The 27,401-nt window shown below is 38.1% G+C and overlaps 1 protein-coding gene across 1 annotated transcript in view; it reads right to left on the bottom strand.

Annotated features, from left to right (window-relative positions):
• Positions 1–14,797, bottom strand: part of LEPR (leptin receptor) — a 93,201-nt gene extending 78,404 nt beyond the window's left edge. Inside the window, exons 1-2 of the mRNA XM_049775456.1 lie at positions 14,749–14,797; positions 13,326–13,378 (exon numbers count right to left, since the gene is read on the bottom strand). Of these exons, the coding sequence (XP_049631413.1) occupies positions 13,326–13,378; positions 14,749–14,797 (102 nt within the window). The remainder of the gene's footprint in view (positions 1–13,325; positions 13,379–14,748) is intronic.
• Between the last annotated feature and the right edge of the window lie 12,604 nt (positions 14,798–27,401).

Here is a 27,401-nt window from a genome sequence, read left to right on the forward strand (position 1 = left end):
TAGCTGGATTTGAACCACCGACCATCCTGGATCAGCTGCGTGCAAAGCAAACTCCCTAAGGCCGTGCTATCTCTACGGCCCCTGGTTTTCTGTTCCTTAAGGGAACTTCGGCCTTGTGAGATCTTTTTTTTTTTTTTCAGTCAGACTTTTTTTTTTATTTATTTAAACAAATTTATCACATACATGATTGTGTTTGGGTTTCAGTCATATAAAGAACACGACTCATCACCAGTGCAACATTCCCATCACCAATGTCCCAAATCTCCCTCCTCCCCACCCAAACCCCACCTGTACTCTAGACAGGCTTTCTATTTCCCTCTTACATTCTCATTATTAGGATAGTTCAAAACGTAGTTACTTCTCTAACTAAACTCATCCCTGTTTGAGGTGAGCTGTAACTTCCAGCTTTTTTTTCTTTTGTGTCTGAAACTTATTATTGCAAGAATGTCTTTCATTTTTCTTAAAACCCATAGATGAGTGAGACCATTCTGCATCTTTCTCTCTCTGACTTATTTCAATCAGCAAAATAGATTCCATGTACATCCATGTATAGGAAAATTTCATGACTTCATCTCTCCTGATGGCTGCATAATATTCCATTGTGTATATGTACCACAGTTTCCTTAGCCATTCATCTGTTGAAGAGTATCTTGGCTGTTTCCAGAGTCTTGCTATGGTAAATAGTGCTGCAATGAGTATAGGTGTAAGGAAGGGATTTTTGTATTGTATTTTTGTGTTCCTAGGGTATATTCCTAGGAGTGGTACAGCTGGGTTGTATGGGAGCTCGATTTCCAGTTTTTGAAGGAATCTCCATATTGCTTTTCATAAAGGTTGAACTAGACGCATTCCCACCAGCAGTGGATAAGAGTTCCTTTCTCTCCACATCCCCGCCAACACTGTTTGTTCTCATTCTTTGTGATGTGTGCCATTCTCTGGGGTGTGAGGTGGCATCTCATCATTGTTTTGATTTGCATCTCCCTGATGATTAGTGATGTGGAGCATTTTTTCATGTGTCTTTTGGCCATTTGTATTTCTTCTTTGTCAAAGTGTCTGTCCATTTCTTCTCCCCATTGTTTGACAGGATTAGATGTTTTTTTCTTGTAAATTTCTGTCAGTGCCTTGTATATTTTGGAGATTAGTCCCTTGTCTGATGGGTATTGGGTGAATAGTTTCTCCCACTCAGTGGGGGGCTCTTGTATCCTGGGCACTATTTCCTTTGAGGTGCAGAAGCTTCTCAGCTTAATATATTCCCAGCTGTTAATCTCTGCTTTCACTTGCTTGGAGAGTGCAGTTTCCTCCTTGAAGATGCCTGTAATGTCCTGGAGTGTTTTGCCTATGTGTTGTTCTATATATCTTATTGTTTCGGGTCTGATATCGAGGTCTTTAATCCATTTGGATTTTACCTTCGTACATGATGTTAGCTGGGGGTCTAAGTTCAATTTTTTGCAAGTTGCTAGCCGGTTGTGCCAACACCACTTGTTGAAGAGACTTTCTTTGCTCCATTTAGGATTTCTTCCTCCTTTATCAAAAATTAGGTGATTGTATGTCTGGGGAACATTCTCTGAGTATTCAAGCCTATTCCACTGATCTGAGGACCTGTCTTTATTCCAATACCATGCTGTTTTGTTAACTATAGCTTTGTGGTACAGTTTAAAGTTGGGGAAAGTAATTCCTCCCATTTTCTTTTCCCCAATGATTGGTTTAGCTATTCGAGGGTGTTTATTGTTCCAAATGAATTTCAAAAGTGCCTGATCCACTTCTTTGAAGAATGTCATGGGTATCTTTAGAGGGATCACATTAAATCTGTAAAATGCTTTGGGGAGTATTACCATTTTAATGATGTTAATCCTGCCAATCCATGAGCAGGGTATGTGCTTCCATTTCCGCGTGTCCTCTCTTATTTTTTGGAGCAGAGTTTTATAGTTTTTTTGTATAGGTCCTTCACATTTTTGGTCAAGTTGATTCCAAGATATTTGAGTTTGTGTGGCACTATTGTGAATGGGGTTGTTTTCTTAATGTCCATTTCTTCCTTATTACTATTGGTGTATAGAAAGGCCATTGATTTTTGTGTGTTAATGTTGTAGCCTGCCACCTTGCTATATGAGTCGATTGTTTCTAGAAGCTTTTTCGTAGAGACTTTAGGGTTTTCTAGGTAGAGTATCATGTCATCTGCAAACAGCAAGATAGACCACTGGCAAAATTAACAAAGAAAGAGAGAAACTTGATAACTCTTATTAGGAATGAAAAAGGAGAGATTGCTACAGATATGGTAGAGATCCAAAGGGTAATCAGAAACTACTTTGAGAAACTCTTTGCCACTAAAAATGAAAACCAGGAAGAAATGGATAAATTCTTGGACTCTTATAATCTTCCACAGCTGAATGAAGAGGATGTAGCATATCTAAACACACCCATGACTATTGAGGAAATTAAGAAAGTAATCAAATGTCTGCCCAAAAACAAAAGTCCAGGCCCAGATGGATTTACTAATAAATTCTTTCAAACCTTTCAAGAGGAACTTCTACCAATCCTGGCAAGACTCTTTCATGAAATCGAAAAAACAGGAACACTTCCAAATAGCTTTTATGAAGCCAACATCACCTTGATACCTAAACCAGACAGAGATGCTACCAAAAAAGAAAATTACAGAACAAAATCGCTGATGAATACAGATGCAAAGATCCTCAACAAAATCCTGGCAAATAGGATTCAATGCCTCATTAAGAAGATCATCCACTATGATCAAGTAGGTTTCATCCCAGGAATGCAAGGCTGGTTTAACATCTGTAAATCTATCAACATAATACACAACATCAAGAACAAGAAAAATAGAAATCACATGATCATATCAATAGACGCAGAGAAAGCATTTGATAAGGTCCAAAACCCATTCTTGATCAAAATTCTCAGCAAGATGGGAATGAAAGAACTTTTCTCAATATTAAGGCCATCTACCACAAACCAGAGGCAAATATTGTCCTCAATGGAGAAAAACTGAAAGCCTTCCCTCTAAATTCTGGCACAAGACAAGGCTGTCCTCTCTCACCACTCCTATTCAACATAGTACTGGAAGTACTTGCTATAGTGATTAGGCAAGAAAAAGATATCAAGGGAATCCAGATAGGAAAGGAAGAAGCCAAGGCCTTGTGAGATCTTCCCAGAGCGAAGGAACCAAGAAAGGAAACCAAGAGGAAGAAATAAAGGAATAAAGCGATTAACCCTTTTTAGACTGGCAATTATTCAAGAACTCTGGAAATTAATGTGTGTCACCCCCTTGAGAAACTGAAGCTGCTGGAAACATCGGCCCAGACACTGGAAGGAGAATCTTGATCCAGCCCCTCTGTCAATTTTGGAGCCTCAGAGGGATCCCTCTAGTTGCCCCATGCAGGAGCTTTTCTGCTAGACCAGGACAACTTATCTAAAGTTCCAAGAGCTCCAGAATATTTATTGAAATGGGCTTTCTGGGGCAGAGGTGGTCAGCAGGCAATGCCTTTAAACCATCTTTTTCTGGTTTTCTTTAAAAACTATTTCCATAGGAAGGAGGCAGAACTGGAGTGGAGATATTGTTTACTTTTTGTTTGTTTTGTTGTTGTTGTTTTACTGCCATACCTGGCGGTACTCAGGATTTATTCCTGACTTTACCTTCAGGGATCATTCCTGGAGGGCTCAGGGGACCATATGGGATGCTGAGGATAGGACTCAGATCGACTGTGTTCAAGTCACACAATACACTCTGTACTATCGCTGTGGCCTCCTGGAGTGGTGATAAAATCCTCCTAAATTATTATGAAGGGAAATGTCTCAACAGAACTTTTCATGAACTTATTCTCCCAAGATTATGAGAACACAGTCCACAGTCCCGAAGCTTAAAAGGGGCTCGAACAACAGAATGAGGGTGGGAGGTTACACCACTTGCCTTGCTCCTATACCACTTATGGTCCCCTGAACACAAGGAGAACTGACTCCTGATCTCAACATCAGGAATAATCCCTGAGCATCACCAGGTGTGGCTCAAAAAAAAAAAAAAAAAAAACATGAAGTTCTCTCTATTCTAACACCAGAAGTACAAAACCCAGGTTATCAGACCCCTCAAAGTTTCTTCCCAGGACTGAAGAGGGAACCATTCCTTGACTGGTTCAGATGGCTGGGGTGGAAATGGAAGTATGGGGGTGGAGGGCCCTTTAGTGTTTTGGGACTATTTCTGTGACTTCCCTTCTGAGCCAGAAAAACAAACTGGTCATTGGATTTAGGAACCAACCAAATAATCCAGAATAACCTCAATTTAAGATACATCTGAAAAGATGCTTTTCCAAGTAATTTTATACTCCCAGATTCTAAATGGGAGGCTATAGACATAGAGTAGGGACAGTGGAGAGAGGCAGTAAATAAGCCATCATTCAACCTAAAAGCACTGAGTTAATAGGAGTCACAATTATTGTGTATTTTGTTATCAGGTTATCATTGGCTGCATCATTGTTCAAAATTGTATTGTCACTAAGTAGAATTTGCTCATTGTGAGCTACTAAAATAGGTAATTATGAAACCTAGAGCAAAAGAGACTCCATTTTGTCCACCCAATATTAAATTTCCATTTAAGGCTAACAAGGCTAAGTTTCCATTTAAGGGCTAAGTTTCTATGCCAACAATAATAACGCAGACCCCCAAGGCTGCTGTAAACCATAATATACCGCTATAGACATCTAGCCATAAAAAGACATGATAAAATACCCTTGACAACAGCCAATCGACTGAAAGGCCAAGACTTACCGCTTCTAGCCCTATATAACCTTGCTTGTGACAAGACCTCAAAGAAAGGATCACCTCCTACCAGAGATGGCCCTGGTTGGCTAGTTTGTTGGCTGATGGAATAAAGCTTTGCTTTGCTTTATTTCAATTGTGTGGTCTCATCCTTCAACTCCAGTCCCTAACAGGTATTACCAAATCTAGCCATTCTGAAGAACAACTGCCCCAGGGAAAGAAGAACAGAGACCTAGAGCCTTCGACCTGTCTTTGAGTCACATTCTATAGCTGAAGGCAAAGTATGGCTTCCCAGAAGCTACTGTGCCAAATGAATTCAAAAATGCACATATATACATGTGCTCCAAAATGCTGAAAATAGGACCCAATATCTGCTGTCTGCTAGGCACAGGGCTGAGTCAGGAGCTCTGGGGAAGTTTACGCCCTAGATGAGAGGACACCTTTGTATCTCATTTCTGCTGGCACAAAGCCTGCTTCATATCTGAAGCCTGATAGTGTTGAATAAATAGGAGAGTAAAAATAAATCATTCCCAATCAGTAAGGCAATTATGGCCACACAGAGAAACATCTCTGTAATAAGAAGATAGGATTTACTAGAGCAAAACAGATTAACACTCTGACTCATTCACTATTGTCTTGAGTGAGAGAAAAAAAATTCCCTGAAAGGAAATCTTTGATTAAAAAAAAAAGTAATCATAAATCTCCCTTTATCGTTTTTGTTAAAATATCACTAAGATACCTATTTACACAGCTATATTCCTTCTGGAAGGAGTCCACCATGACTGAAGTTACAATTATTCAAAGTGAAAAGAAAATTTTGTCTAAGTATTCTGACTGCTAGTTTCACAGACATGATTATCATGTAACTATTAATTGAATGGTATTGACATATCACTTCTTGAAATTGTTTCTAAAGAATGATTTCAATGAATCTATGCTCTTCTTTTTATTTTCTTTTTTGGTTTTTGGGTCACACCCGGCAGCGCTCAGGAGTTACTCCTGGATCTACGCTCAGAAATCACTCCTGGCAGGCTCGGGGGACCATATGGGATGCCGGGATTCAAACCACTGTCTTCCGCATGCAAGGCAAATGCCTTACCTCCATGCTATCTCTTCGGCCCCGAATCTATGCTCTTCAAATTTGATTCTTCAGTCATTGAATTTCTCATTCTTAAGCTATTACAATTTTATGCTTTGATTTGTTTGGGGCTTGTTTTTTGAGGGGGTGCATGGCATGTCCGACAGGTCTCGGGGCTACTCCTGGCTCTGTGCTCAATGATCGCTCCTCATAAAACTCAGAGCACTATACGGATTGCTTGGAATTGAATTCCGTTGGATGCTTGTAAGGCAAATATCCTACCTGCCATACTATCTCTCTAGCCCCAAATTCTTACCATTTATAACCATTAATATAACTCGTTTATTTAAAAAATGATAATATAACTCATTTATTCAACTTGGCTCACAGCCACAGCACCAAGAGTTCAAATATAATAATATATAATATATGCATTATATTGACATATAATGACTATGCAGTTGAGTGACCTGTGTGTTCCTGAAAAAAGGGAACTGGGAGGAGAATTAACCAAATAATCCATAATGGGGCTGTGGTGCCCCAAAATAAAGTTAGGCTGCTATTAATGAAAGAAAGACAAATAGGCACAAAAAATTAAAAAAAAAAAAAACATGAAAAAATGTTCCACGTCACTAATCATCAGGAAGATGCAAATCAAAACAACAATGAGGTATTACTTCACACCACAGAGAGTGGTACACATCACAAGGAACAAAAACAACCAGAGCTGTAGAGCTGTTTGTGGATGTGGGGAGAAAGGAGAAAGGAACTTCCTCACAGCTGGTGGGAATGTCGACTGGTGGGAATGTCGACTGGTCCAGCCTTTATTTAGACAACAATATAGACATTGCTCAAAAAGAAAAGCTTGAAATAAAAAATTTAGAAGAAATGAGGAGCTACTTTAAAAAAAAAAAAGCTTTCCTCCCCTTAGATAATACCTATGTAACCATGAACAGACTTTTGGCAGAAATATGGAATACCAAGTTGCTACTGGTGAGCATTAGTGATGGGACCAGAGGGATAGCACAGCGGTAGGACATTTGCCTTGCACGTAGCCAACCCAGGACAAACCTGGTTCAATTCCCAGCATCCCACATGGTCCCCTGAGCCTGCCAGGAGTGATTTCTGAGCACAGAGCCAGAGTAACTCCTGAGCGCCAGAGTGTCTGACCCAAAACCCACCCCCCCCAAAAAAGTGAGAAACCTGGTATTAAATTTTTTTCTTTGTCTTTTGGGCCACACAATCCTCAGGGTTTATTTCCTAGCTTTGTGCTCAGGAATTACTCCTAGAGGGCTCAGGAAACCATATGGGGCGCTGATGATCTAACACGGGTCAGTCACCTACAAGGCAAGTGTCTTACCTGCTGTAGTATTGCTCCAGCCCCTAGTGTTGAAATTTAAGAAAGTAAAATCTTCCTTACATAGTAACAGAAATCTTGGCAAACTCACCTGCATTTATGTAATAAGAAAAGAGAAGAGAAAATAAAATAAAAGAAGAAAATAGAATAGAAGAGAAAAAAGAAGAAGAAGAGAAAAGAAAAAAGAAAGAAAGAAAGAAAGAAAAGAAAAGAATGGTCGTGGGGAAGAGGGAGATTTGGGACATTGGTGATGGGAATGTTGCACTGGTGAACAGGGGTGTTCTTTACATAACTGAAACCCAACTACAACCATATTTGTAAATCAAGGTGTTAAATAAAGATATTAATAAAAAAAGAAAGAAAAAATGTTCACCAAACCAATTTTTTGTGTCTGCAAAGGGGCAACCTAGAGTGGTGAATGGAAATTTGAGGACACTGGTGAAAAGAAAGTCACACTGATGGTGGGATTGATTTTTGAAAATTTAGTTCTTGAAACAAGGATTAAGTTGTCCTTTATTATGAACAACTTGGTAAATCAATGTGTTATAATAAATTTTAAAAAACAGGATTTTTTTCAAAATCACGTATTTCAAATTCACTTTTATTCTAATCTAAAGTACATGTTAAAAATGTAACAAATTAGATTATACCATTTATTTGGGTTTTGTTAATACTTATTTGAACAGATGTAAATTTTATAAGTTTGAATCTAGAGTTAAATATTAAAGATTGTTGAGAGAGAGAAATAAAGAGAGAACTCAGAAACAATGAGATAAGACATATTGCTTAGATAATTTCCAAAGGAAGTATTGAAAGTGCATCTTGGATTTTTCTTGCTTCTATTGTAAAATGTAAGAAAGAGAAATTGAGGAAATAATTCATAAATATAAAGGCATCAGATTTGACTATTTGAAATGTTCTTATTTCCCCCATATCAAAAGATACCAGTATCTTAATTTATTAATTTACTACTAAGATAATCCAAGGTCCAGTGAAACCTGGCTGGTCAACCTTTGCTAATACTTAAAAAATGTAAGTCAGTATATTCAGTCACACATCAGGGTTTCTAAATAAATTAAGTGTTTTAAGATTAAGGGTGTTACAATCCCCTCAAAACTCCCAAAAGAGAGATAGTCTAATCTAACAAGAGACATTTTTCTTTCCTTCTGGAGTGATTTCCACAGATACAAGGAAGAAACTACAAGGTTCTTGAGAAAGTGAATCTGGTGGTAACACTGCCACTTATGAGATAAGGTGTATATGAGAGAAAAGTGTTAGACACCTAATATTTTACAGACAAAAAAAAAAAAAAGCTTGGTGAAACACCCTTCAAAACAGATCATACTACAAAATAGACAATAATCCTGTGCTTGATCTTAAACCAAGTGAATGAAAACCTCTGAAGTGGGAAGTGGACCCCAACATTTAATGGCTATCCAAGAAAAATGAAGGAAAAAATTTCTTTGGGAAGAATATTATCATTTACTTCAAATGTTAGAAAGATGATATAGTCATCATGAATATGTAGTAGTTTTTCTTGGTAGCTCCTCTAAACCCAAATTAAGATCAATGAGTAAAGATCATAGATTTTTACCAAATCAAAGGCATAACTTTTTAGCACTCACTGCTAGGTGCTCCCTAGTGAGAAAACAAGCTCTTTAATAAATAATAGTTTTAAGTAGAGACTAAAGGGCTATCCATCAGAAAACTTGTAGGCTAATCTTGAATGGAAAAAAAAAAGTTTTAAGTAGCATATTGGTATTGTATCCTCCCACTACTTCCAAGAATCTATTATTTGTAACTGCAATGCCAGCATATTTCCCTGAAAAAAAAATTGCACCTGGGAGTGTAAATGACAAGGTAGGTTGTAAAATAGTTACCCACTAGCTAGCCACAGAAGAATTAATTCACAAGAACATGAACAATCATTTCTTCGAAGGTGATGATTGCTTTAGTTAATTAACCTTCATCTGTTCACTGTTGAAATCCATCCATCAATCAAATACCTTCTTTTCAAGATGGTTGTGATGAATAAGCAAAATTGAAACAGGATAATTAATTGATTTAGACAGACTACTACTTAAACATACATATGCAAGCTTTAACTTTAACCAGTTTTTGTAAAGCAGTCGAAAAAACACTAAACTGATAGCTTCTCGTGCATACATTTTGCTGTGACTTACAGCCTAATAGTGTCTGACCCTTTTAAGTCTGGGACACAACTACTCTACAGAACCATTAGTTTCTATGGCTCTAATGGTATTTAGCAAAGTTTTCTTGACTTAGATCAGTTTTATAATTTATATTCCATTAGTAAAGTCAAACAGGTCAGGAGGAGATAGTAGTTGTGAAAGGTATTACTGTTAGCAACTAAAAACTATGGGAGATTATCCAAATATTAAGATTTCATGAGGATTATTTGAGATTGTGTGGTTACTATGGCCCAAAAAGAATCATTAAGCCTGGTTTCCTTTTTTGTGGCTACCACAGTTTGGGAATCCTACAATTTTCACAATTGCTCGGATTCACTCTTGGCTTTGGCAATGGGAAAAGGTGATGGAGTAGTAAAAATATGAATCTCTTTAGACCTGAACCCATAAAGTTAATTGAAGTAAACAGCAATGGAGCACTTCAAGATTTAGACCTCAAAGGAGTCTTGAATGATAGGATGCCAATGGCAAGGGGAAAAAAATCTAAATAAATGGGTCTACATCAAACTGAAAAGTTTCTGTACAGCAAAAGTAAGATGGGCTAAAATTAAGACAACTAATTGATTAGGAGAAAATATTTTCACTCAACTCATTAAATAAAAGGTTAATGTCTAGGACATATAAACTACTCACAAATGTTAATAGCACAACACCTAAAAACTCCATCCAAAAAATGGAAAGATGAAATGAACAGACACTACTGAGGATGGCAAATTAGCACATGAAAAAAGGCACATATTAAAAATATGGAGAACAGGGGCCTGAGTGGTGGCGTAAGAAATAAGGTGTGTCTGCCTTGCAAGCGCTAGCCTAGGACGGACTGCAGTTCAGTCCCCTGGTGTCCCATATGCTTCCCCCAAGCCAGGAGAAATTTCTGAGAGCATAGCCAGGAGTAAGTAACCCCTAAATGTCAAATTGGATATGCCCCCCAAAAAAATATGGAGCATAATTTGTGTTGGTGGGAATGTGGTGAAAAATGAACTCTCGTCCACTGCTAGTGAGACTGCTGCCTGGTTTGACCCCTATGGAAAACAGTATGGAGGGTTCTTAATAAATTAAGAATCTATCTACCATATGACTCATCAATCCCACCTTTGGGTATCTACTCTCAGGACAGAAAAACACTGATCCAAAGGATGCATATACCCTGCTATTCATTACAGTGCTCAATACAATAACTAAGACTTGGAATCAATCTAGATGTCTAACAACAGATGAGTGGATCATGAAGATGTGATATATACATATATATATGTATATATAATATATATAAAATAGAGAACACGAGATAGCTGGAAGGAATGATGCAGTCATGCAACTTGCTGCAACATGGATAGAACTGGAAGATATTAAGTTAAATGAAGTAAGCCAGAGAGGATAAATAATACCATTTATATATGGTATTTAGAATAACTGCATGAAGAAATGCAATGGTTTAAATGCATAAATGGAGTTGTCAAGAACATTCTAGACCACAGAGTATAGTGAGAAGAAAAGAAATTGAATGGAAGAGGAGAAACACAAATATAAAAGAATGGGGGACAGGAGCCAAGAGGTCTCAGGTACATTGGTGGATTTAATAAAGGGCAGAACTAAATATCCAAGCCAGAGTCAACAATAATGAAATCATAAGACCCAAATTTTAACAATCAAAACTTAATATGGGCCTGTCATTCTGGCAGACCGAGGCATGGGATGCACTCTGAAAACATTGATGGAGGAAGTTTGGTACTGATGGTGATTTGACCCTGAAACATTGTATGTCTGAACCTAATTGTGAAGGACTTTGTAAATCATAACGGTTTTAATAAAAAATAAATAAATCTCAGAACTTGTGATGATGTTTTAGTTAAATACAAAGGATCTGACTATTAGAACTTTATCTTTTCAAACTTAAAAGGTATTGTGCTAAAAAATAAAATATAAGTTGATCCTAATAAATATTAAGTATATTCTTAGATTTGAGTAAATATAATCTTATGGTTAATTCTACTAACTTGCATCAGTTGTATAAACAATATAATTGTTCCTGAGACCAAAATAAACATTAAAAGAAGAATCTTTTTACATCAAGGTGCTACATTTGAAGGCTTATTTGACAAGACACTTGCAGATAATATTTAGGCTTACTTATTTTAATAAATAGGAGCCAGTATCCTGACTATACCACGAATACATTTAACAGTAGAGGCTGATTTAATTAGTGCATAAATACGTTTTCTATATTTTTGTTTTGTTTTTTAATAAATAACTTATTTAAGCATCATGTTTTCTGTATTAAAAGCAAAATTTAATGCATCTCTAACACTCCCAACCTGACACAGAGTCCCACACTCCTTGTGGTGAGTGTTCTCACGTCTTGTTTTGCTTCATGCTATTTCATCCTGCATGCTCTTCCTTCTTCTACAATATAGCCCTTCCTTAGCCATCAACTATCATCACCACTGGTGAGTGAAATCCTGATCAATAGCAACCCTTTAGTGTGTGGAATCTCCCAGCCTGGATCATGTATCTGTGGGTTATAATCATCTGGAAATGATTTATCTAGTCTTCAGTATCTCACAAAGCACTTTTCCTGTAGGGTCAGTCATGCAATGTTCTGAAGGCAAAGAATGGGTTGTATCAACATTTATTTATTTGGGAAGTGGAGAGAATTGGGCCATACCTGGAAATGCTGAGGATCTATTTTTGGGTCTTTACTAAAAGGGCCAGTTGGAGTCAGAGATTGCACTAGAGTTGACCACATACAAAGCAAGTGCTTAAACCCCTGCATTCTTTCTCAGGCCATTCAACAATATGTGTGTGTTACGCAAGGAAGTTTTTATTGAAACTTATTCAGAAAGGTGTGATGGTAGAGAAAGGCAGAAATATATGTTTAGGACAGAATACAAGCCTCTCCATAGTGGAAATAATCCAGCAAAGAAACAGACAAACAAGTGAGATATATGTTCAAGGGAAACCCTGGATTTCAACAACGTTTTATCACAATGTCTTGGGCATAGTCATTGTTCAGTTAGTATTTAAATTAACTAAAATATTAATGGAAAATTTTAGGTTTGCATTAGTACAACTAAAAGGAATTATCAAAAATGGTCATTTCATGAATAATTCCAATAATTATTGATGTCTAGCATTGTCATATAAAACTGGAAAGGCTCCCTGCTTAGGGAGGCAACTTGACCTTTATTATTGTTTAAAATTCACAAACAAAATAGTTTTATTTTAAATTTTCATATAATACACACTATAGGAATTACATATGTAAAATCAACTCAGTGAATTTTAAAATGCTTTATGTGGGGCCAGAGCAATAGGACAGAAGGTAAGATGCTATCCTAGCCTTCAGACTAACTGAATTCAGTCCCTGGCATTCCATACAGTCCCCCTGAGTTCTACTGAGTAGTCCCTGATTGGTGGTGAGAATGTTGCACTGGTGAAGGAAGGTGTTCTTTATATGACTGAAACTCAACTACAATCATATTTATAATCAAGGTGTTTAAATAAAGATATTAATAAAAAAAAACTAGGCAACAACAACAAAAAAGAGTAGTCCCTGATCACTAAACCAGTAGTAAACCTGGAACACTTCCAAACAAAATAATTAATAGATAAAATTCTATAGGCACATAAAAAATGACCAGGAGCACACCAAAATGTTGATAACAGGGTTACCTTGAATCAGGAAATGATAGACAAATTTGTTTAGTCATTCATTTTCATCTTTTCAAATTATTTACAATGGTTATATTAATTTTATAGCAATGATAAAAAAAGTTATTTGAAGATATTTATGTAAGTACTTACTACTTACAAGTAGTAGATTTATATCATTATAAATGTTCCTTTATTTTGGTAGGATTATGTCCCAGAAAACCCATCCTATGGTTTTTAGCACACTTACCCTGTTGAATGAACAGCATACCTTAAATGTGAACAGAATCCACTTGAACCATTCTACAGACTGAGAAAAGTCACCTAGAAAAGGCGATTTTATAACAAAGTTTTGACTATATTTTTTAATTTGTTGCAGATTGTATTAATGGAAACAAGTGTACTGCTATAAACCTGGTGGGTGTGTGGTTTGCTGGACCCCAAAACTCACAATATTTCACACCTCCAGCTGTCGCCCTCTCCACCCAGCATCTAAAGTAACCCCAGCAAAGAATACCAACCCCATTCAAAATATGGTTTCTATTGAACTTAAATCGCTTTCACACCATGGTAAGGTTAAGCAAACCCCAAAAAAGCAAATCAAAGACATGTATCTATCTCTTATTATTATCTATCTCTTCATCAGAAGTGGACCCAGAATCTAGAACAAAATGACAATATTCTCCAAATGTTATGCTTGAGCTGGATCAATGCCTATTAATCGTGCATCTTATTGACCTTTCCCCTTATTTTCTAAAGATAAAAATAAACAACAGTCAGAAAATTAAAGTGAAGAAATCAGCCCTAGACAATTGCCAGAAAGGATTGTTGGTAACAAACAGGTGGTTATAATCTTTTCCAAACTATAGCTGGTTTTCACCAAAATGCCTGTGAGATTGAAGTCCCTGTAGACCTTTAAGTAAAGTGGCCAATGTTTCTGAGCATCATGATAATCACTACAAATCCCTATGAACCAATTCTCACATAGCACAAGCACTTTGATCGCTGCAGGAGTATAATGGGGCCTTGAGAGCAAAAAGCAACACGCTATTCATGGACCTATAAATCAAGTCTCCTAGTTGTGCTGCTGCAGAGATTACAAATTTACAAGAAAAGATTAGGTGTTGCTTTTGCGGATTTATTTTTCTTTCAGAGCCCAGGTTACAGTTGTGAGCTAATGAACAGTAGGGTGTAAAATAAAACTAAAAATATAAATCTACAAGTTGGTGAGACAGCCCCAAGCACCATATTTCTATGCCCTTAGGTGTATGGGTCTGATGAAGCAGGGTAGTGGAGGAGCAATAATACCATCCAGTGAATTAAAGTTTCATTCGAGTTAGTCTGCTTTTAGCTCATGGCTTTTCTCTGTCATGAGTCTCTCTGTCATGTGCTCTATTCTCTTCAGAACCCCAAGCCAGACTTTTCTTTATTCCCTAGAACCATTTCCACCAGGGAGGGGGAAGGTTTTGTAATCTAGGTGGGCTTTTACATCTCAAAGGAAGAGGTTAGGGGGAAAAAAAGATGGCAGAAGGATTCACGTACAAAAGAGCACATAGAATTTTGTGAATTATTTTAGCTACTTGCCTTGTACCATTTCAGTGTGTAAAGAAAACCTTTAAAAGTCTAGTCTTGAACTAGACTAGTAGCTTCAATTTATTTGACTTATCACCTCCTAAAAAAAAATCACAAAGCACCTTCACGCCTAAAGATGCCTTCATTACTACTGTCTTCCAGTCCCTGCATGGTTCCAGTGACCGTTACCAGAGGGATCAATCATTATGAGGAACACCAGTCAATCCCAACAGTCTACCATACAGGACATTATTTCATTAGGTACCTCCCTCTCTCCTTTCCTGCTAGTCAGGGTATTACTTTTGGGGAAGGAGCCGCTCAGATCAGAGCCCACCTTAAGCACATAGGTCTGGGGGTACGGCCACGGACAGAATCCTGGCTTCAGAGTCTTCTTTCAAGCTACTGTTGACTAACCCAATATAAGAATTAGTTCATGGGACCATTTTTACTTCATAAAATCAGTAAGATTTAAGAAGATAGTTAAGGGGCCAGGAAGGTGGCGCTAGAGGTAAAGTGTCTGCCTTGCAAGTGCTAGTGTAGGACGGACTGCAGTTCGATCCCCCAGCATCCCATTTGGTCCCCCCAAGCCAGGGGCGATTTCTGAGCGCATAGCCAGGAGTAACCCCTGAGTGTCAAATGGGTGTGACCCAAAAACCAAAAGCAAAAAAAAAAAAAAAAAAAGGTAGCTAAGAAGAATTACTATTATGAAGAACAGTCGAGAAATTCCAAACCACCAGTAAGCTACCTTCTCCATCTATTATCTATCTACTTCTGAACAAGAATGAATTCATTTCCTCACTAATAACTCTCTCCACACATAGGGAAACATAGCTGCTGACCAGCTTCATCTGGCATTCAATGTCAGGATGAAAGTAGTAGTATTTAATGCTACTATTAATCTGTTTCAATAGTGGAAATGCAAAGACACTAAAACTTCTTGAGTTCAGCAATTCTTTTACCACAGCTTATGTCTGGATTGTAAATGAGTACAAATTCTTCTCTCTGAATAGGCTATTCCTTTAACCTAAGTTCTCTTTTAAAAATATATAAAAGATAAAAATACCCAGATATAATAGAGATGAGGATTGGAATGATCAGCCCATGATATGAAATATGAAGTGATTGGTGAGTGCAGTCAGAAATATAACAACATTAACAACCTGACATAACAATGGTAGTGAGTGAAATAGAATGCCTGTCTCCAAGATAGGTAGGGGATGGGGGAGGAGAAAGATGAGGAGCATTGGTGGTGGGAAGATTGCACTGGTGAAGGAGGGATGTACTTTTTCTAACTGAAACCCAACTACAAACATGTTTGTAACCATGGTGCTTAAATAAAGATATTATTAAATAAAATAAAAGCTCCTGAGTGCAGGATCTTACAGTAGGGCAGCAGCTGCCTCCCTAGCCTAGCAAAAAATAAGAATAAATAAATAAATAAAAATAAAAGTATATTTAAAAAAAGTTGGCTTTTTAAAGACTATTACATGTCTTTTCTAGTTTAAATAAAGAGAGTCGAGGGAATAAAACAAGTGGCAACCAAAAGAAAGCCATTTGTCAATGCCTTTGTGATCAAAATTTAGTGTAACACAACACAGCAAAAAAGAATATTATATTCCCAGTCATGAAAAATTTCAGGATCAAAGAAATATGTCAAAGGGTATGGGCATTTGCCGTGCATGCAGTTAACCTGAGTTCAATCCCCAGCACCCTATATGGTGCCCTGAGGACTGCCAAAAGTGATCCCTAAGTGCAGAGCCTGGAGTAAATTCAGATCACACAAGTGTCGTCCCCCCCCCCAAAATACCCAAACAAACAAACAAACAATAAAAGACCAGCAAACAATCCTTTCAAAAGAAACTTCGATGAAAGCAAATCTATCCTTCCTAAGAAGAGTGTTTCAGATATTTTGCTTCAAATTATAGATAGGTTGGCTGTGTTTGATATTATGAAATACATCCATTCCCAAGCACTAGTGTGTTTGTGTGGCTTTGTGATGGAGTCTTCTACAGTTGAGTTTCTGTAATTGTTTATCACAAAAAAGGGACTTGAAATACTATGAATATAAAATTGCTTGCCTTGTAAGTTTTAGCTCACTCTCACCAAATATCCATATTTGATGAAAGAGTCCTCTCAACTTCTTGAGGAAAAAAAAAAATCCAGAGATGCTCTTCTTAGCCTCTTTTTCAATCCCTTACCCATCAGAATGCCAATGCAATACAATATGAAGAGAGACAGAAAATAACCACTTTCACTTGCCTTATTGCTTCTGTTTTTCCCAATTCAATTTCCCTTTTCCAGAAATGAGACAATAAGTTATGCAAACAACTGAACCTCAGTGACTCGAGTGCCTGCCATGACATAACTCTCAGATGGGCAACTCTGTCCAGATTTGTAAGATTCTTGTGGTAAAATGAATTATAGTTGGATTTTCTTCATGTTTCACAGTCAAATATTCATTTCCATCAATGATTCCCAGCCAGTGGATTTCAAACACAAAATTTAAAAAATGTGTGGTTAAATCAGCAGAGTTTTGCCAAGTTTTTTCTTCAGCCAAGGAAGGATTTAGAGTAAAGAAGGTTTTATACTATCAGCACCATTTCACAAAAATAAAAGACACATTTAAAACCAAAGGAGGAGGCAATATATTATCTCAAGTTCAAAACAAAAAGGGCTGGTCATCATTCCTGGTGATTCTCAACAAGAGTCTCTGCCCACTGACTGTATCAGCCTAAATTCAGAGAGGAAAGAGAATGCTCTGATTACTTCTCAAAGAGTTAAATGAAAAGATTTTCAGCCAAGAGACTATTTACAGAGGTGTGGGCAAGATTTTTTAAATTCCAGCAAGGGATGGTGAATTATCCAGAGAGGAGCTACAACAAGAAGCCAAGATTTCTTCGTAGGCCTGAAGAATGAGGAAAAGCAAATGTTTCAAAGCCATCTCGGAGTTGAACAAAGACAGCCACTGTTAGAAACAGGATCAAGAAGGAGGCACCAAGAAGTGCTTTTTCATCCTGTCTGAACCCAACAGGAAGTCAGGGGGCTAAATGGCCACAGGTGTTTTATATATATATATATATTCACTTTTGGTCACAATAAAAATTAGTGTGTATATATATATATACACACTAATTTTTATTGTGACCAAAAGTGAATAACAAATCTTTTACAGTAATATTTAAGGTACATAGTGACAATGAATCAGGGACATTCCCACCACCAGGGTTGTCCTCCCACCACCCCTTTTCCCAGCATGTGTCCCATATCTTCCCCTTTTGCCCCCCAGAGTGCTAGTGTAACTGTTCCCCTCTGTATATAACTTGTTGTAGAGAGGGTATCGATTCTGTTGTTGTTGACTTTGGGTTTGGTGTTTAAGTCTGATCATTTTTTACATATAGCTGTTTGGTCCTGGTACCGTTCATTTTTATTTCCCCCCTCAATTCATAAGGCAGAACAAGATGATTCAAGTTGTGTGGATCTGCTGGAAGAAGAAAGAAGAAAGAAGAAAATAGGAGAAAGAAGGAAGAAGAAGGAGGAGGAGGAGAAAAAAAAATAAGGAGAAAAAGAAATAAAAACAAAAGAAGTGCTGGTGTGGCAAGGTTTTGTGCTCCCCCTTATTTATTTATTTATTTATTTTGCATAGACACAGTAAGTATTGGGGAACAGATCAGGTGAAACTGGAGAGATAGCAGTGATAGGGTGTTTGCCTTGCACGTGGCCAATCCATGGCCAATCCATCCATCAAACTGACCAGTTTGATCCCCCAGGATCACATATGGTCCGAGACCACCAGGAGCAATTTCTGAGCACAGAGCCTGAGTGCCACAGCAGGTGTGGCACAAAAACAAACAAACAAACAAACAAAACACAGATTTAGATTTTAAAAAAAGTGGAGGAGGATTAAGGTCAGGGTGAAAAGGGATTAGGGTGTGGGTCCTCAAGCACAGATTGGTATATTCTGTTGAGGAGGACTAGGACCTGACAGAGATGGGGGGATTTTTTTTTCATTTAAATTGTAGGAAAATTACAAGACATTTTATTTTAAGACATAATATGGCTAGTAATTATGTGCTTGATATATTTGTCAATTAATGACTCAATATTCAATACCAAGGCATCAAGTGGTACTCAGATAGACAACTTGTCCCAGTACTTTATTTTTATCACAGAGGCACAAAATTAGAACCCACTCTCTACATTCTCACTTTGTCTGGAACATTTTGAGTAAATTAAGAATGCTAAAATATAACAGTTTCTAATGCTTCCAACTGATTTCCCCTGGCCCATAGTTTCCTAAATGGGCTGTACTTTTGGCATCCTGGGGGTCATTTTAAATAATATTGGTATCTGGCACATGAACCAAATGTTCTGCTGTTTAGTATGAGGTGGAACTTGTCCTAGGAAGTTTTTTAATTTTATTTATTCATTTATTTATTTATTTGAATTTTGGGCCACACCCGTGACGCTCAGGGGCTGCTCCTGGCCATTCACTCAGAAATCGCTCCTGACTTGGGCGATCATATGGGACACCGGAAGATCAATCCTCGGTCCTTCCTAGGCTAGTGCAGACAAGGCAGACACCTTACCATTTGTGCCACTGCTCTTGTCCCATGTCCTAGGAATATTTTTAAATTCAAATTTTGTTATTAAAGTTTAACATTTAAGAAAAGCTAAGAAAGTGGTGTCCTTACATCTTGCATAAGTATGACATATCAGTCACAATCAATGAATCCAATATTGATAGATATTTTCTTTTTTTTTTTTTTTTGTGGTTTTTGGGTCACACCCGGCAGTGCTCAGGGGTTATTCCTGGCTCCAGGCTCAGAAATTGCTCCTGGCAGGCACGGGGGACCATATGGGATGCCGGGATTCGAACCGATGACCTCCTGCATGAAAGGCAAACGCTTTACCCCCATGCTATCTCTCCGGCCCCTGATAGATATTTTCTAAATAAAATCCATATTTTATTCAGGTTTTTTTTTTTTTGAGATTTTACCTTAGGTTCTTTTTTCTGCTCAAGGACCTCACCCCGAATGCCATAATACATGTTTTCAGTACATTTTCTTAAGCAACTCTTTTGACAATGGTCAGTTCTCAACTACATCTGATGCTGATGGTCTTGGTGTGCTAGAGAGTCCTGATATTTTGTACACAAAATGCTCACTAAAAATTATTTTATACAAAATATCTCAACTGGGTTCCATGTCATGTTTTTCTCACTATTAGACTTCATCAAATGATGTGTGAAGAGGAAGACAATCAAAGTCGATTATTCCCAACACGTGCTAATGAGCATGTTTTGCCATCATGACTTATCACTTATTACTGTTTTTGTTTGTTTGTTTGTTTTTGGTATTGGGCCACACCTAATGATGCTCAGGGGTTACTCCTGGCTATGCACTCAGAAATCAATCCTGGCTTGGGGACCATATGGGACGTCAGGGGATCAAACCCTGGTCCATCCTAGGCTAGCACATGCAAGGCAGACACCTTACTCCCTGCACCACTGCTCTGGCCCCAACACCTATCACTGTTATTATCACTTATCACATATCACTTATGACTTATCACTGTTAGTGCTGACCTGAGAGCCCTGGATGAGAAATGCAATCTATTTATTGGGTAAATTTACTCTTCCCCTTTTCATGCTGTGTTTTTGGAAGAAAATTACTCAGCATAGTCCACACTTAAGGAGACATAAACTATGTCCTGAGGTCCAAGAGCTTCTACAATGATCTGGAACTCTTCTGGCATAGGAGCTTAGTCTACTCTCTCCAATTATTTGCTTACTCGAGCATTTGTTCCTATGAGCATATACACATGGATATTTATTTCATACCCCAGATTATATTTTAATGCTTTGTTACATAAATTTGAGGCATTTGAAACTCCAACTTCTTCTCACTGGGTCTTGAACTACTTCAGTTGGCTCTTGTCTCTTTGAGATACCTCATCTTTGTGACTTTTTGTCACTGTAAAATGCTCTAGGCTCATCTTTATGACTTATTTAATCAATAATCAATACTACTGTCAAGGATTTCAAATTTGTTTATTTTATAAGAGCCACACCCCACAATACAGAGAACTTTGAGATCACTCCCAGCAATGCTCTATCAGTGGTAAAGAAAGGCCTAAAGGTTCTGTGCTAGGGACCAGTAGTGTTTGGGACCACCATGACCACAACAGGTGGAGCCTAGCAGAACATGCAGTACATAACATAGTACATAGTAAAATATGTACATAGTAATATGCAGTACATACAGCCTTGAGCAAACTCAGGGCTACACAGGCCACACTTGATCTCCATCACCTAAATGAATTCCTTTGCCCAGATTCCTAGTATTTTGATTTTAAAATAGAATTAAAAATAAATAGAAGATTGTTACACTATTTTTTCTCTTCCTCACCACTTTCTCTTCCTTTTCTTCTCCCCTCTCTCATATCCACTTCTGAGGGCCAATTTTTCTCCACAAGTTGTTGTTCCCCAGTAGTCCCAGAACTTGCCTCTCCCCTTAACTCTCAGACATACTTATCACCTCTTAGGTTTTGACATCTCCTTCCTAACTTCCTCCTATGGTCCCAGACACAGTCCTAGATTATTTTTTTGTCATTTCCTCTACCTGAACCCTCTACCATGAGGTGTTCTTGCCTCATTCCTTCATCTGGTTTAACTGTTTGCTTAAATGTCACCTTCACAATGAGTCCTTTATGACCAAAAATTCAGTCTCCTAAATGATAATCTTCCTGGCCTCTCTGTTTCCAAATAATTGATTCTATCTAACCTACATTTCACACACACACACACACACACACACACACACACACACTCTTACCTTAGTTGTTGTGATGACAGATTCTCACACAAGTTTCTTTGTAGTGCTCACACACTTGACCATAGTGCTTAGAGTGGACTATGGTCACAGAGGTTTGTTGTTGTTTTTTTTTAATTCTTTATTATAACACTGTGATTTACCAAATTGTTCATAATGCAGTAATGTCAGGCATTAAATGTTCATCAGTATGACCTTCCCTTCACCAGTGTCCCCAGTTTCCACAAACCACCCTAGACTGCCCAGTTGCTGGCACAAATAAATTTACTTCATATTGTTTGTTACAACATAAAGGTAAATGGATTATCAAAATTTAGATCAAAAAATCAATTTGTGATCATTGTTATATCTTATATTGGTGTTACTGAAGTCACTATCGAGGATTTACTGAGCTGTGGTTGGTGCTAGTTGAGCTTCTGTCTTATTTCTAGGCTCCCTGAGCTGGATGGTCTTCTATGCAACTTTCCCATCAAATTTACTGTGATCCTACTTGAATTACATTACTTGAGGTGTTGTGTAGATGCTGTGGCTGTGTGGCTCAGTATCTATAGATCTAGGGGGGAAATGATGGCTTAGCAGTTTGATATGGTTTAGTTGTAGAGTCGCTGTTTCTGTGGAAGGGTGTCAGGTGTGACTGTGGACTGCTGTTCCTTCAGGCACAAAGGGAAATCTGACCTCCCCACCACCATTTTGAGAACATCCCAGAGTTTTTGGTTTGGACCAGACTACGTGGAAAGAATCAGTGGATATCATTTTCTTTTGGAGCTTAGTAGAGGAACTGGGCTATTGTTTTGTAGGGAAGATAGCCAGTGGCTCACAGACTGTTTTAGTTATGGCTGGTATGCGTGCCAGGGTGCATACTCCTTTATAAATGCTTGGGCACATTCTGGTGGTTCTAACACACTTGGAGGGGCCATACTCTTGGAATGGTGCTCACACACCTTTTATCTGCAGGCAGTCTGTTACGGTGGTAGAGATTTCATATCATAGAGCAATAGATATCATGCCTGTCTGTCATGTGGGCAGTATCATGGATCACACTCTTAGTCTCACACTTGCAAAGCAGATGCTTTTCACCAATGAGCATTCCCTGGGTCCTCATAATTATATTGTTGCCTTTTCCCATCTACTAAAATATCAGCTCCACAAGAAAGCTTAATTTTCAGCCTGTAGAACACTATCGAACTTCACTAGTCACTCAATAAATAAGAACCTAATTATCCAAGGGAAGTGAACTTCTCAAAAGTTCCAATATGCCAGCGTTAGCTCAGATTATACTGTCCAACCCTCAATCAAACCCAGTAACTAATAAAATATTCTGCTGACCTCCTTTGCATTAAGAGAGGGCTCACAGAGAACATGACACTGAAGCAGACCTTGAATGCACAAGTAGGATTTCAATAAGTAGAAATAAAAGAATATTGTAGAAGACGAGTTACATTGTAAGGGGCAAAAATTCATGATATGTTGAAGAAATGACAGTAGCTCATAGGGTTTGATATTTGTGGTCAGATTAAAGGTGCCCTTCGCCGCTTTATAAAAAGTTTTAACTCTTCCTCAAAAAATTGAGACCCAGAATAATAAGTATAAATTGTTAGGGAGACATATAAAACTTAATACAAATCCTAGTGGATGACCAACATGGAGACATTCGACAACTGTGGACAGGAAGTCTGAATGCAATTAGAAACCTGTCCAAAAAATATTTGTTCTAAATTTGATCTAAAATAAAGTATCAATGATAATGCTACCATTTCCCAGCTGCTTAATTATATTTATTATACATTTTATATATATATATATATATATATATACTATTGTATTAAACCTGACAAAACCTGTCTGGGGTGGAATTTATTATCAATATTGTGCCCTTGGAGAGACAGAAACTTGAGCATTATCTCAAAGTCAAGAAACTAAAAAACAATGAAATGATGTTTGCTTCATTGTTCAAACATAAATTTGGCTTCTTACCGCAACCTACCCCAACCCATCCTACAGCCCAGGATAAAAATCTTGGAAGATAGTATATGGATAAGGCATTTGCCCTGTACGGGGCCAAATCCAGCATCCCATACAGTCCCATTCTGTTCCCATATGTTTCCTGAGCCCACCAGCAGTGATCTCAGAGCCAGGAGTAAACCCTGAGAACTGGTACAGGTGTTGTCTGCCCATCAACAACAACAAAGTTTTGAGAAACTCACAGGAAAGAGCTTTTGCAATTTTGTTTCAACCCTCTCACACAAAGGGAAGAATATGGTAAAGGGCAAGCTTTTATTTGGGAAGTCCACTTTTCTTGACTTGCGATTGATTTCCTATTTATTCCCCCCCTTTTCTAGTCCTCGAAGTACAATGCTTCAACATCATATGCATTTAATAGCTTTTGTGTTCCCAGTGGTAGTCAAGGACATCGGGTGCTTTTTGACATAGTAAAAGACCCTTTTGAAGTATAGATGAAGTACTTCTCCTTGGGCCACATTGGCTTTCCCTTTAAGATAGAATCACTTAGTGTTTTCCTATCAATGTTGAAGACCATTTTCCTTAGAAATATGCATAAATGAATCATCCTGTTTTCTAATGATACAGAATTGCAGGGCAGGGTGGGAGTAGGCTGTACCTTAAGTCCTGCTTGTAACTTCATCATATAAAAATAAGAATACAGACTTTTTATTGTCCCTTTTTATATACTTTATTTAAACAGTGTAGTTTATGAACTTGTTCATAATAGAGCTGTCTCGGGCAATCAATGTTCCAGAACCAATTCCACAACCAGTATGACGTTCCCTCCATTATTATCCCCGGTTTCCCACTCACCCCCAAGCCTTAGGAAGCACAAAATAATTTATTTTATATTACTTGCTACAAGCAAATGACTAATGGAATTATGGTTTAAAAAAACTTCAATAAAAGAAAATCGGTGAAAATTGGTATGTTTCACAATGGGATCATTAAGTCATTCCCTGGGGGACTTCTGGCTGAGGGTTCTGTGTTATTGTTTTTGTTTACTGAGCTTATTTGGCATCTGTGCTACTTTCCCATACAATTTGGTGTGGCTTGGGACCAGAGAGATAGCACCGCGGTAAGGCATTTGCCTTGCACTCTGCCAACACAAGATAGACCCGGTTCGAATCCTGGCACCCTATATGGTCCCCCAAGCCTGCCAGGACCAACTTCTGAGCACAGAGCCAGAAGTAACTCCTGACTGCTGCCAGGTGTGATCCCCTTCCCAACGTCCCCCCCCCCCCCCCCAATAACAATTTGGTGTGTCCTACTGGATTGTGGAATTTGGAGTTGTTGAGCAACCACTTATATGGATGGCATCCTGCTCCAGGAACTTCAGAAACTGGAGAAGAGTATCAATAAGTTTATTTGGTAGCTGATATAGAATGGGAGTGTGGCTGCTGAGGCTTCTGGAAGTAAAGGCAAAGATGCAGGGAAGGCTGTCAAGAGCCACTCTGAGAAGATCCCAGAGTTGTCCAACTGTGTGCCTGGAATTTTCATCAGTTTGACGTTTCTATTGAGATTAGTTGAGAAATAGTGAATCTGGGCCTTAGCGTGGCAGTAGGTATGTGGTGTGGGTGCAGATTCCAGGGCTTTGGCATGGTAGAGTCTTGGCCTGTTTCCCTCCCAAGGGTGCCCCAGAGCTTTCAGCCAGAAGACATGTGTAACTATAAATTTTAGCAGCTTGGCTTTTATCTATTCCAATATTAATAATAAATCTGTGAAGTTGGATTTATTAGAAAATAAATAAAAATAATAAATAAAAATAATAATAAATACTTTTAAAAAAAGGTACTCTTCCGCTTGATGAAATAGGATAGAAGCTATTAACTGATGAACTTTTAAAGAAATGTCAGATTTATTTCTTTTGAGAAACTAAATATGACACTGTTGATAATATACCTGCACATCTTCGGCATTGAAAGAAATATCAATATCACTGCAAGATACCCAGCTGCCCCCTTTTGAGAATCTCCACTAAGCTAAGAACAAGGAAAACAGGGCCAAGATAGAAAAACACCGGAATCAAACAATTGCCTTCCTCCTCTGCTTATATAATAAATGCACTTAGTGTTACCATGGCAAGGGAGCAGATCTGTTTTTTCCCATCCCTCTGTTTCTACCCATTATGATATCCAACACCAGTAAATGGTGTGTCGCATTATCAACCTTCCTACATCATATTCATCTACTTTCCTAAATGTTTCTGTATACAGTCTGCATTTATTACTAGCCCCACATGACTAATATACACCTAGAGAAAATAAAATTTCAGAAAAGAATGATGGTAAGAAAGTGGGTAAAAATATAGAGGAAGTTATTTGGTCTTCTAAACAGTTTATAATTTTAGGGGCCTGTTAGGTGGTGCTAGAGGTAAGGTGTCTGCCTTGCAAGCGCTAGCCAAGGAAGGACCGCGGTTCGATTCCCCAGTGCTACATATGGTCCACCCAAGCCAGGGACAATTTCTGAGCGTTTAGCCAGGAGTAACCCCTGAACATCAAATGGGTGTGGCCCCCAAAAAAATAAATAAACAGTTTATAATCTTAGAAATTCTAAAGATGGGGGCCAGAGATATAGCAGACAGTAGGTCATTTACCCTGCACGCAGCCGATGTAGGACAGATGGTGGTTTGAACTCAAGTATCCCATATAGTCCCTCATGCCTGCCTGAAGCGATTTCTGAGCACAGATCCAGGAGTAACCCCTGTGTGCCATTGTTGTGTCCCAAAAACCAAAAATAAAATTTTAACTATGGAAATTCAAAAGAGGAATGGTAGAAACTCTAAGAATTTCAGTCATGGCAAACTCCACCAATTTAGTTGTGGTATTTCTGCCTTACTAGCTAGGTCCTGGATGCCTCTAGCCTGACCCACTGCCATCTCAACAAGTAAAACTCCACATCTCCTGAACTGCACAGCCACATATGAGTAGAGAGATCTCTCTCAATTTAATCCCTCAGAGAATTCCTCATGAATTATGAAGATTTACCCTCAGCCTTACAGGAGCATAGCAAACCCAATGGGAAAAAACTCAATGAGTATAAAACGGTAACATGAAAGGCCTAACTAGCACCATCTTTCTAAATCCTTAAGAGAATATCTTTAGGCTCACAGTTGTGAGGTTCTTTGAGTCACTCAAAGAAACAAAGACACAATTAGCAAAACACGAGAAAGGATGCTATCAGAAATAAGAAAACACAATCAGAAATGGCAGAAACAAAGAGTATGATAGTGCTATTAAAAACACTCAATAGAAAATCTGAGAATCAGAATGACAGTAGCTGAGAAAAAGATCAAAGAGCTCCAAAAAAATGAGATGGAGGAAACCTCTAGGAAACCACAGAAGATAGAAAGAAGTTTTAAAATAAATGAACAGCACAACAAAGAACTCAGAATGAAATCAAGAGGAACACAGAGGAGTCACTAGAGTTCCTGAAGAACAAGCAGGTGATATTAATGAATAAATAATACTTAAAAAAATAATAGGTAAGAATATAGGAGACTCGAGTCATAGTTCAGTACATAGGACACTTGCTTTGCATGCTGCTGACCCGTATTCAGTCTCCCCCATATGGTTTCTTGAGCCAGCCAGGAGTGATTTCTGAGTAAAGCCAGGAGTAACCCCTGAGCACCACTAGGTTTGCCACCCCCCCAAAAAAGAAAAGAATTCCTCAGAGTTAAAGAATACAGGCATCTAGAGCCCAGAGGCCCAAAGGATTCCAGCAAAAATAGATTCAAATAGAAAAAATCCAGGACAATTTATACTCAAAATGACAAAAGCCAAAGAAGATACAGAATAATGAAAGTAACCCTATCAAAAAAGGAACTTACATATTAAAGAATGCGCATAAGATTCACAACAGATCTATCACATGATACTATGAAACAGAAGAGAATGGAGATATATAGTACAAAAACTCAATGAAATGAACATGTCACCAAGAAC

This window comes from Suncus etruscus, chromosome 6, assembly GCF_024139225.1.
Source record: "Suncus etruscus isolate mSunEtr1 chromosome 6, mSunEtr1.pri.cur, whole genome shotgun sequence".
Taxonomy (NCBI): Eukaryota; Metazoa; Chordata; class Mammalia; order Eulipotyphla; family Soricidae; genus Suncus; species Suncus etruscus.